General features: G+C 38.8%; 1 protein-coding gene across 15 annotated transcripts in view; it reads right to left on the bottom strand.

Annotated features, from left to right (window-relative positions):
• MPDZ (multiple PDZ domain crumbs cell polarity complex component) overlaps window positions 1-10,131 on the bottom strand; it is an 89,052-nt gene extending 78,921 nt beyond the window's left edge. For 13 of the 15 annotated variants that reach the window (XM_026866355.1, XM_026866357.1, XM_026866361.1 and 10 more), the window contains exons 1-4: window positions 10,056-10,131; window positions 9,287-9,453; window positions 2,616-2,837; window positions 1,506-1,645 (exon numbers count right to left, since the gene is read on the bottom strand). In XM_026866355.1, coding sequence (XP_026722156.1) covers window positions 1,506-1,645; window positions 2,616-2,837; window positions 9,287-9,453; window positions 10,056-10,071 — 545 coding nt within the window. In that variant the 5' untranslated portion in view covers window positions 10,072-10,131. The remainder of the gene's footprint in view (window positions 1-1,505; window positions 1,646-2,615; window positions 2,838-9,286; window positions 9,454-10,055) is intronic. The other 2 variants (XM_026866363.1, XM_026866364.1) reach the window with 2 other exon arrangements.
• Between the last annotated feature and the right edge of the window lie 1,432 nt (window positions 10,132-11,563).

The following is an 11,563-nucleotide window of genomic DNA, read 5'->3' as shown; positions in this document are numbered from 1 at the left end:
GGGGGGGGAGGGGGGGGAGGAAGTCAAAACCAAAGGGGAGGAAGAGAGAAAAACAGAAAGAAAACTACAAAACAGATCCCTTTTAAATGAGGGGGGGAAAAGCCCTGAACAAATTTTAAAAATCACTCTTCATATTCTGTCAAAGGAAGGACTACTGTAAAATTACATAACGAGCCCTCCCTCAGACCTACTTCAAAGCAACTGTATAAAGCCTAAACAGATCAGTTACCCTCTGCATTCTCTACCACTTCTACTGCAACAAACCAGCAAAATTTCTAGTCTTGTCTCCAAAATCCCGAAGTGGCAATGCTTTGTAAACCAAGGGCAGCAATGAAAACAATGAAGTCTATTACACCAGCTTCTGTGAGCACCTACAGTGTAAAAGCCAAGGTACTCAACAGCATTCAGGAGAAGCACTATTTAGCTTCAGCCCACAATATTTCACTTCTGAATCTGAACTGGTTTTCAGAACGCTCTCAAAGACTTATGACTGCCAGGTCTTTTCTGATTTATGAGCCCTCACTCATCAGTCAGACTGGGCCTGATTCAGTAAAGATAGGTCTCAACTCCATGGAATGAGAGAAGTAAAAGCAAAGACCTCTTGAAGGGGAAGGGGGGAAAAAAAAAAAAGAAAAAGATAATTTAGGCAGATTAAAAAACATTGTAATGACATAGAGCATGCCACTTTTCATAACTGAATTAACTCAGTAGGCCATGCTCTGCTCTCTGTTAGAAGGACAGTGTTCAGACCACAAATAATCAGAAAATTTCTCCCTAGTACAATGAGAAATAGCACCAAGATGACTCAGCAGCCCTACACAACATACAGAGCACACCATGAGGCAGGATCCTGGATGGCAAATCCACACACAGTGATACACCCCACCAGTCTGCAATGAACTAGTGCTGCTGCCATTCACCACTGAGTTTGTTCCCTCAGGTTCTTCTCACAGCAGAAATACATTTCTCTCAACACTACTTGTAGAATCAGGATTGAAGTCTAAAGCATAATTTCAGCAGGCTGTTATTATTGCTGAGTTTCTGGTAACAGTCCAACAACTTTAGGTCAAGCCTTGCTTGATTTAAAAGCTGGGTTTCACAGCTGCTCAGTGGGACCCTACCTAAGAAACAGCCCCACTAGTTACAACCAGTTTTTTCTACCAAATTGTTTTTCAGCACATTCAAAGATGGCAAAATATGTATTTCAGCTTTAGAAGCCATGACACAGAACAGTAACCTCCTCATTTTCCCTCTTGGAAAGGAGATAGAAACAAACCACAGAGAAACTACACCTGTAATTTCTAGAAATTCAGGAGAGATCATACACTGCCCTGTTCCAGCATTACATAAATTGTAGTGATAAGTAATTTTAAGTCTGCTACGATGTATGGCTTAGAATATGAGAGAAAGGTCCCCTTGTATCACAAAAACAATAGCAATAACACAATTGAATTGCAGGTGTCAGTTAACACTCGGTACACTAAATATTCCAGTAGTAATCTTACCTATGTGCTACACTTCCCTCCTGGATTTCTTGCACAAATATTCCCAGTTCTCCCCTGTTTTCACTCTTGAGTCCCACGACACTGAAGCCCAGACCACCACTTAGAGGTTTAATAAGCTCAATGGTCTCAACAAGGCGACCCTGTTCAGTAGGAGAAAAAAAAAAAAAAAAAAAAAAAAAAAAAGGGGGGGGGTAACAAGTGTTTAAAATGTTGAAAAGCAGCATTAATGAATGTGATAAACAAATTGGAAATGAGTTTCTAATTTGACAGCTACAGCTGGACAAGGTTACGCTAGCTAATAACTGAAACATAGCTATTCAGTTCTGATTTCTTATTATCATGCAGAAAAGTGATAATTGTCACTTATGAAAGATCTGAGAAATAAAGATTATTACAGCCCAGAAGAGGAAATCAGGAAACACCAGGTAAATATACAGACTTAAGGCTTAGTAGTAACTAAACCAGGATATGCATCTATAAAATTTTAGAGGGTACAGGCCAACTCTCAAGCAGAACTAGAAAATTTCTGAAAGAGGGAAAAAGTAGGACTATGAGAAAGGCTCTCCAGGAGAGTAGCAGAAGACTTCCCTGTCTAGCTGTATTACAGATTAACTAGAAAAATGCTAGAATATATGCTTGGCCATGACCAGCTTCAGCCACTGAAAGGACTCATACACCATTTCTGCCTACCACAGGAAAGCAGTAAGATTACAGAACAAGGCTAGTAAAGCCAAAAGGAATTTTCCATCTTATTTCCAAGCAAGTCACAAAACCAGCTTTCATTAGTTATGCATACAAAAGCATGCTCTGACAAAGCCTATCCTTCACACACAGAGCGCCAATCCTACAATGAGCATGAGAAGATAATGGCATGCTGATCTGAGAGAGACACACTGCCCAGCTAAGGACAATGACACAGCACCAACAATGCCAAGGCTACTCTTCCAACTGTTTTCTCATTGGCCAATTATTTCTCAAATTAAAAGGTTATTTTTGTTTTACATAGCAAATGAGCTCTGGTTTGCTTAATAACTCAACTGCTTTTAAACAAACATGCATTTATTTTAATCATCCACATAATAATGATCCACATTTCATGGACATGCTTACCTGAGACATATTCCTGACTAGCTGCTCAAAGTCATCACTACAGGACTTCCCATTAATCTGAGAAGTAATGGATCTCATCGATGCTTCTAGCACATTAGCTGGGCTGCCATTCTGCTGAGCCAACAAATATGACTCATTATGTGGCAAGGACCCCACGTTCATGCCATGATGGAGAAGCTGGGGGAATTCACTAGTAGAATGTATGGAAGGTGTAATATTTACCTGTAAGAGATTGATGACAACACAGATCTACAGACATAGCAGAAACCTCCTCCTCATCCAAGAGCATCATAATAGGCCAACTGCTTGTTAAAAATATTTGAAATCCAAATTTGCAATTTTAAAAAGACATTTTTAAAAGAAAAATTATCATTAATATTTATAATCAATGTAAATTTGTTGATTATGAAAATAAAACATGACAGAAATTGATGAAAATAAACAAATTATTTTCCATACTCTGCCTAAAATTCTTTTGCTCATATCAGCATAGCAGCTTGAAGCACTCCAACACAACAGCAGATGTAAAGAAGTATGAACAAGCTTTTTCTACAATACCAGTATTTTTAGAAACAAATTTATCAACTATTTTACAAGCAAATAAATTTAAAAAAAAAAGTATGTGTATTTTGATGAAAAAAAGAAAGAAACCTCACCAGCTACATAAGGAAAAAATGTCACTTGTCAGGGTTTCTGCATCACTATGCACTACAGCTGTCAACATGACTCTCTGCATGAGCTAGTATTAAATACAAAATTACTGAACAAGTCTAAAATCAGCAGGTTGATCTGAAAAAAACACAGCCATACCTTTACATAGACAGCCTTGACAATACAATTCTCTTACAGCAGAAAATAAGAAAATTCTCTGCTTTGCCCAGCCACAGTAAAGTATCTATTTTCAAGCAAGTCTCTCTCTACCAACCAGTCTAATGAATGGCTAGTGGTGGTATAAAGATCAGGTGAACCAGCAGCTCTCATTTGGCTGTTGTTCCACCTGTCTGTTGACTGTCAGCAGGCACTGTTTCACTTCACATTGATGTGTTTCATACTTGCCTGGCATCCTACCCACAATTTAGGACCACAACATTGAAGCCTCAAATGCTTTCATTGTTCTACAGTGCAAATCTTCTAGCATTCTGCACCACAGTACAAAAGACTGGTATTTCCCTTCCTTGAAGCCTTATTTTTAAACTTCTAGTATCAACAAAAAAATCCAAAATGTAAATGTATTTTAAAATGTCTACTGCACCAGTCTCAACTGTTTAAGAATGCTACTTCCATTAGGTTTATCACATCATTCTCTGAACAGTCTGGACATTAAAAGGTCAGTATTGTCCTTCATCACACAATTTCATCTGGGTGCTTTAGGAAAATACAGTAGAACAAACATTATTTGTTATACACCTTATGTGCCTGGGAAGACCCCCAAGTTATAGAAAAAACACCACAACACAGCACTGAAAAGTCCTCAACAGCACTTAGCCAGCTCTGACATAAAAAAAACTACAAAGAAGAAAATCAGGATGCATGGAACTCAGTGATTTCCACCACAGTGTAATTACATTCTATTGTCCATATTTGAGAGGAATCACTTGGGTTATGCTTCAAACAAATCATAATGCCTAAAATGTGCACACATGCACTTTCTTCAATCACATACAGCCATTTCAGCAAGCCTGTAAGGAACATGTAGGTAAGCGTTGTTTCACAGTTAATTACATGTAACAACACCCAGATACATAATCACATTCTTTCAATGAACTCTATATTTCCCCTTACATTATATTCATAGATTTGATACTACTGAAGTCTATACCATACTGTTTCTTATCTGAATGAGTCCATATAATAGGTTAATTCACTTCCACCTTCCCAATGTCAAACACCATTTGTAACATTTATACTATTCTAAAAATGTTATTTTTCTCTAAAATACAAAAAAAAAAAAACACCACACTTTCCTGTATGCACAAACAGCAAAGAAAAAAAATTAGCTACACATCAAAAATAAAAGGTTACTGAGTATGACACACTGCCCTTACAATAAGTTGTATTATATACCTTCTCTGAATCCAGAATACTTCTTGTACCACTCAATATCCCATACAGCACAACCTTTGGTATGCAGAGGAGCTCTATGCCCATTCTGTACTATGTTCCATATATGTTCTGCTAGTACTGCTAAACAAGAGGACTGCTTTGGGCAGCTTATTTCACTGTTTGCAATGTTCAATTGGCAGGCTAGCCATGATGGACCCATTAATTTCCACCTACATGTGCCCTGTATGACCATTTCCTTCTTGAAGTTTGAAGGAGTTCTTCTATTGATGTGACAGCCTCTTTAGGGATTTTCCTCTCTGGTAGAAAATTCACACATCCCTGTGCTAAAACAGAATTAGAACCAGGCCAATTCACATTTTAGTTTTACATTGTATGTTTTCATAGACCCAATCCTGTTCAAACTGGCTATATAGTGCCCACCTTCTCAGTCTGACATTTCATCCCTTTTGCATACTTGTATGAGGTGGGACATCACCGCAAACATACAGGAATTGACTGATCTCTCCTATTCCTTCCGCTTTCCAAACCAGAAGATGGAAGTTGTTCATGTTTTTCTAGGACATTTGACATAACTAATTATTAACTCTATTATTCAGAAGACACTGTTTTTTATTTGCATGATGACTGAAATACCACTGAAAAGAACTGCTGCACACTACATATAGCAGGAAAAGGTAAAAAATAATCCTCCAATCCACACCAGTTTAACCAGAACTTTTTTAAAAGTTCTAATTAAACCTCAAATCTTCAGTGCATTTGTGATTCCAGCACAGCTACAATGCAGTATCAAACATCACCTCTTCAATAGCAATTGATAGCAACATCTCATTTTCATCACATCTTCTTTAAACAAACACAGCTACATGTTCAATGGAGCATATGCTTAACATAGCAAGTCTACCTCACATAAAGTGGCTTCTGACTTCTGAGAGCAAGAAAAAAAAAATGAAACTCTAAGAAAAAATGTCAAACTGTTAAGAAAGTTTTATGAATATGCAAAAAACTTAGTTTTCAGAATGTCTGCTCTCCCGAAACACACACACTTTAGAAACATTTCTGTTTTATTATGATATTTATAATGATCCTGAAGGTAGAAGTTCAGAATGTCCAGAAAAATTACAAGCAGAAACGCAACAATGACTCTCTCCTGTTCCCCCTGAAATACAGGCTTATAGCATGCTAAATTTGAGAAGAACTGGCATATATTCTTGCTAACCACAGAAGTATAGGTCATTCCAGGGGGAGTAATAAACTACAAGTGGAAATCTTAGATAATGCTCTTGTGGTTGCATGAAGTATTTTTCCTAACATATAAACTACACTACTTTGTAATGATCACTGTAATTCCATCAAGAAGTAGCTTTATTGCACTGTGATTGTGTGAGCACCGTATGAAAGAATATTGCTTTGTCTAATAATTTGGCTTATGCTGACAAACCTTCCTTAACTTTCTCCATACTGTATGTAATCTCTGCAATGTGACCATAATTTGGCATAAGATAAAAAGAAAAATTCACAAATAGCACTGAGTACAATAAAACTTACGTTACAGACACTAAATGCAATCAAACAGTGCTTACATGCAGTTGCTCAAAACATCTTTATCAAAAAAGGAGCTACCAAAGCCATGTCTGCAGTGAATCACATATAAAGCAATATAATCAGCATTCCTAGGTCTCAGTTTGGACAAGAACAATTCCTTGGTGTTTCTGCACTTCAGCCACTGAGTCTCGGTTCCTGAAGACCCCACAAGCACAGGGCAGTACTTCAGCTGAGTGCAAGTGACCTGAGCAACAAAAAGGGCGGCTGCCAAGAGCGACTGCCCTGGAAGCGATGGAAGCGCAAGCCGGCTGCCGTGCAAGCCCTGCAGGGAGGCGGCAGCGAGCCCAGCACTGCCGGCACCCTCCCCTCTACTGCCCTGCCCTGCCCTGCCCGGCGCTGCCTGCGCCCCAGGGGAAGCGCCCGGTCCCCCAGGGAACAGGCACCGGCACCAGCACTGCTCCAGCACCGCCCTGCCGGCTGCTCCTCTACGGCTCCATCCTGGGGGCGGGGAAAGCAGACCCCAAATCAGCATCTCAGAAGTATTTTGTTTCAAAACACAAAGCAAACACTGTTGCTGCAGAGAGGGGTTCTGGTTAAGAACAAAAGGTCTCCTCTACTTGTGCAAACCACAGAGTTAAGCGAGTGTTCACAGGCAATATGAAAAGGCAGTTTCTCCACTTCTCCCCTAAACCTGCTCTAGCGCTGACACCCAGTTATCCCGTGCATCCCAGTATGTGCTGCACCACGGGAGGGCTCTCCCCCACGACTGCACTGTGAACGAAAAAATATGGTCAAACTCACAAGCATAAAAAATCTGAGGAATGCAGCCCAGCCAGGAGAAGGGTATTTTGTTCTGGCAGAGCCCTGAGTGGAGTGAAGACAGGAGGAGGAGGGAAGGAGGTGACTAGGGGGAGACAATAAGGAAAGGAAAAGAAGGGGGAAGAGGATTGACGGTACAGTCTATTTTCTTTAAAATATTTTATGAAGAAAATACCACTGAAAAGTTCAAAACATCACAATCTCTTCAAATTATGAGACTGTTCTTCAGCATAAGAAAACAAGCATTCATTGAAGAATAAGTATACAAAGAAGCAGGAAAAAAAATGGCTCCTTTGATGTTCTTCAAGTGACTAGTGGAGTCAGGACAGTAATTCTCAAATAAAATCCCTTTGCTGTCCCTAGAATTTTCTCACTCCAGCTCTTAACTTCGCGGTGACAGATTTGCAGTGCAAACAAATCCTGATTGCTTGTTTAAGGAAAAAAAACCAAACTTTAAGGCACCTACCAATAAGCACCAAAGCATCAGACTGGATGACTTTACCATCATGCCTCACCAACACGCAGATGAAGGAACACACCACTCAGTCCACACCACTGCATGTAACACAAATTCAAACCAAGAGGATCCTGTTAACCACGCAACAACAGTGAAGGGTAACAACTTCTGGTTAACACACAGAAGCTTTAAGGAAATGGGACTGAAAATCTGAAACACCTTTATGCATGCAAAACCACACTTTTTCAGATTTTTTCTGGTGCTAAGAAGATCACTTATCTATAAGAAAAAAAAAGTCTACTATTTTAGACCATAAAAAAATTGCAGTAACTCACTGGAATGCAAGGAATATTTGTCTGCTATATACAATCTGCATGTGCAAGTGTTCACATAAGCACATACCAAGAAGAGAATTCACATCCAAGTAGCTTCCCTGTCAGCTAGACTGGCTATGTACCATGCAGCATGTACAGGCCACCGAAGTTACTGCACACATAAACCTGCAGGGTTAGGGCTGAGGGTAAAATTATTATTTGCTTTTAAAAAATACACATCTGAAACTACCCATCTGCAGTATCAGCTCCTTCATTTTACTAATTTGGGTGACTGTATTTAAAAACAGAAACAACCTTTAACTTCACAGTTAATGTCTGTAAGTGAAAATTTAATTTGACTTTTCACCAAACTCTTGTTAATGCTTCTCACTACATATTCCCAGGGTCATCACCACATAGTTCACATCATTTCTGGATCTCACTGGTAAATTCTCCTTTTCAAACAGCAAAGCAAATAAACCCTCAAAACAGCTTTTTTTCCTAGCTTTTTTTAAATCACTCCAATGTCATCCAGTGCCTACATAGCAAACATGCAAAATCTGAAAAACATGCTCACATATAGCACTGTAGACACCATTCTAACTTATTTCTTGTCTGTGCAAAATAGCATCAAGATGATCCACAAGAAGCAATAAAGGGCCAGACTGTGCTCTTCTGCCACACAGCTGAAGTAGCATCAAGACTGTAAGGACTCTTCACCAGCTGCAGTTCGGTCAGAGACCAGATGTGGCTCCACGCTGACAGTAAGGTCAGCTGGTGACGGTAAGGTCAGCCGGATTCTCCCACTTCTCCATTTCTGCATGCCAAGCACAGAGCTGCCCATCTTACAGGGGTCTACAGGAACAACTATTTGCAAAGCCAGATACACAGTTTAGTCCTAATTCAGTTACTGAACTACTTTTTAAATTCTTCAAGTTCTTATGCTGCTGACAAGGAAATTAAATTACAGTAATAAATAATCAAGTCAATATAGATGAGTTGCTGTGCCTCTTCTCATCCTCACCAAAGAAATGCAGAGAAGTAATACTTTTACTTAAAACCCTGAACAAGGAAAAAGGAGGTAGGAGCTCTTACTTCTCTTTGATCTTTTATTCCTGTAAGACACAAGAGAGCAATAAAATGCTCTTAAGAATAAAATCCTAAAACCTCATAAAACACATGTTCCTTTTGAAGGGTAGAGACAGAAAGCCTTATGTTAACTCTCCACGTAGTATCACTATTTCCCTACCACACACACTGTAACAAGCATATACACAAAAAAACAAATACACAAACTATGGGCCTTAACAAAGCCCAGAAAAGTCAATGGGTATATTCCCCTCAGTTCCCTGAAGCTTTGGATCAGATATTTAATTTAGACTATTTGATTTCACTATTCAACATGTAGAGACACACATATTTTTTGCTCCTTCTTAGCCATTTTTCTCTTGCACATGGAAGGCTACTTCCCCTACCTGATCTCTCAGTTGTTGAACAGAAGTCTGAAGGTTGAGAATTTGGTTAAAGAGAGGACTCTGAAGCACTGATTTTAATAAGCTCAATTTCTCCTCATTTGCAATGTCACCTCGATCCCGAAGTTTTGCCTGTAAGCGTTCCATAGCCTGGAGGGCCCGATGTGTATCTGTAGCAATAATAATTCCTAGTCAGTAACAGTTTAGAAACAGCCACATACAAGGGGTAACAGCTTTAAATGCATCACTCTCCACTGTTTAAACTACAGAGGACTTGAATTGTCCAGTTCTGAACAAAAATCCCAACCCAAACTTGTCTAATGATGAACCAGGAAGCCAAGTGCACTGCACAAAACAGAAGCCAAAGAAAATTACATTTTTGTCCATCAAGAACTGAGTTACAAAAGTGAAAGAGTCTTCATTAAAATTCAGTTACAGGAACTGTGGCTGCAGACCACTGTAAATAAGCAGTGACCAAAACAGCCATAATAGAGAACATTTGGTTTTTTTCATACAAACTTTTAAAATTCTAGTAAAGATTAAAACAGTGAAATCAAGATGAGAGGCTAAATATTAAATACACTAAACAAATGACAGTACGCCTTTCATTTTCAAATACCAAATACATAAACCCAAATGCACCATGTATTTCTAAGCACAGTACATATTTTTTATAGAACCACTCTCAGCAGTATATACCAATAACCTAAATCTGTCATGCACACTTTATTTGGCCACAAACATATAGTCAGAGAAATAAAAAAAAGATTACCGATTGTTTCCAACATGTTTCCTGCTTCTCAGCTTCTATTCCAATAATGGTAACAGGCAGCAAATAGAGTATTTCCCTGAAAAATAACAGAAAGGGAAAAGGGTCACATTTACAGAAGCACTAAGCTCTGAAGAAGAAAGCAGCTTTACTTCTGAAAACAAGAAACAGCCCCATAAAATAACAATCTACAAAACCTGTATCTCCTTGGATAATTAAAATAACCTAAGAGGTGACTGTATTCTGAGTCTGTTTGGAGCTTAAAACCTGCCTGAAAATTGCTTTTAGGAATATACTTTGTAATATTTTTGCATTTCCATATCAAAGCTGCTATCTGCATACTATTGCATAACATGTCCTGCACTGCCTTCATCAGAAGCTATAAATCACAGCTGTCACAGACACTTTACAGAGTTCCATTGCTTCCCATTTCAGTGATTCCTAAAAAACATTCCCTGCTGGACCAGTTTTCAAGCTCTATGTTGACCATTTCAGGTGCATGAGCCATAGCACATTTTTTAAAATCCCCCTTTAAAAAGAAAAGTCACAGAGTCTTTCGTGCCATGCAGGCTTGCAGGACACCCACAACACAGCCTCCACTATTAACGCTAATGCCTAGGGTAGCTGGGACTCAGATTTGGATGACGGTTGGGTTTTCATCAGTGTGGATTTCCAGGCAGGAAATTTTAGACTGGGAGGAAAAATTTCAGAAATTGCTCTGTTTATTCTTTTTCATGTTTTTTTGGGGTATGGGGGTTTTTTCAACAGTGTATCTGCAATTGCTCAGAAATTTCTAGTGACAGAACATGTTTGATGGAAATGGATAGCTGAGGAGAAGTGAGGAGTTCAAATATCATTGCAGGTGTATGAACCGAGCTGTGCATTTTATTCTCTTATCTTTCACAACAGTTCCTTTGTTTTCTTGATAATAGGAAAGCACTTCAGTACAGCATCCCAACTTAAGTCTCTTTACAAATATGCGGACAGCTGTGATCTCTAAGCACACAAGAAAAATAAGTTTTTCTTGAAACTTTGGGGAAAATAGGGAAAGGAATGGCGTTGACAGATCTCTCAGTAAGACAGCATACCTAGAATTCAGCAGGACCATTAGTTATACAACCTGAGCAGGACAAGCATGAATTGTTCCTCACAATAAAAGCAAGAAAACAGTTGTAAACATATATTCGCTTAGAAGGAACGAAAGCCAGGATCAACATTTTGACAAGCCTTATTATTTACAGTTTGTGTAGAAAACCCAGATCAAGTTGGTTTAAAATGGTTTCAAATTCCATTGCCAAGACCTCCCTAGTTTTGATGCCTGAGGCTTCATATCAGTCTATTTTATTGCATTTGAATTTGCGCATAGATTGGTACAAAATCACAGGTTATCCATTTTAGGACAATGTACCACTTAGGGCCAGATGTTCAAATCCTCTGAATTTCACTTTGTCACAGTAACTTTATTCCATGATCCAACTCGTGCATATCAGTAATAAATAAAAACAAGCCTT

This window comes from Athene cunicularia (assembly GCF_003259725.1).
Source record: "Athene cunicularia isolate RWA chromosome Z unlocalized genomic scaffold, athCun1 chrZ_part2, whole genome shotgun sequence".
NCBI lineage: Eukaryota > Metazoa > Chordata > Aves > Strigiformes > Strigidae > Athene > Athene cunicularia.
The sequence above is the reverse complement of the archived record's forward strand: the minus strand, read 5'-3'. Positions and strand labels throughout refer to the sequence as shown.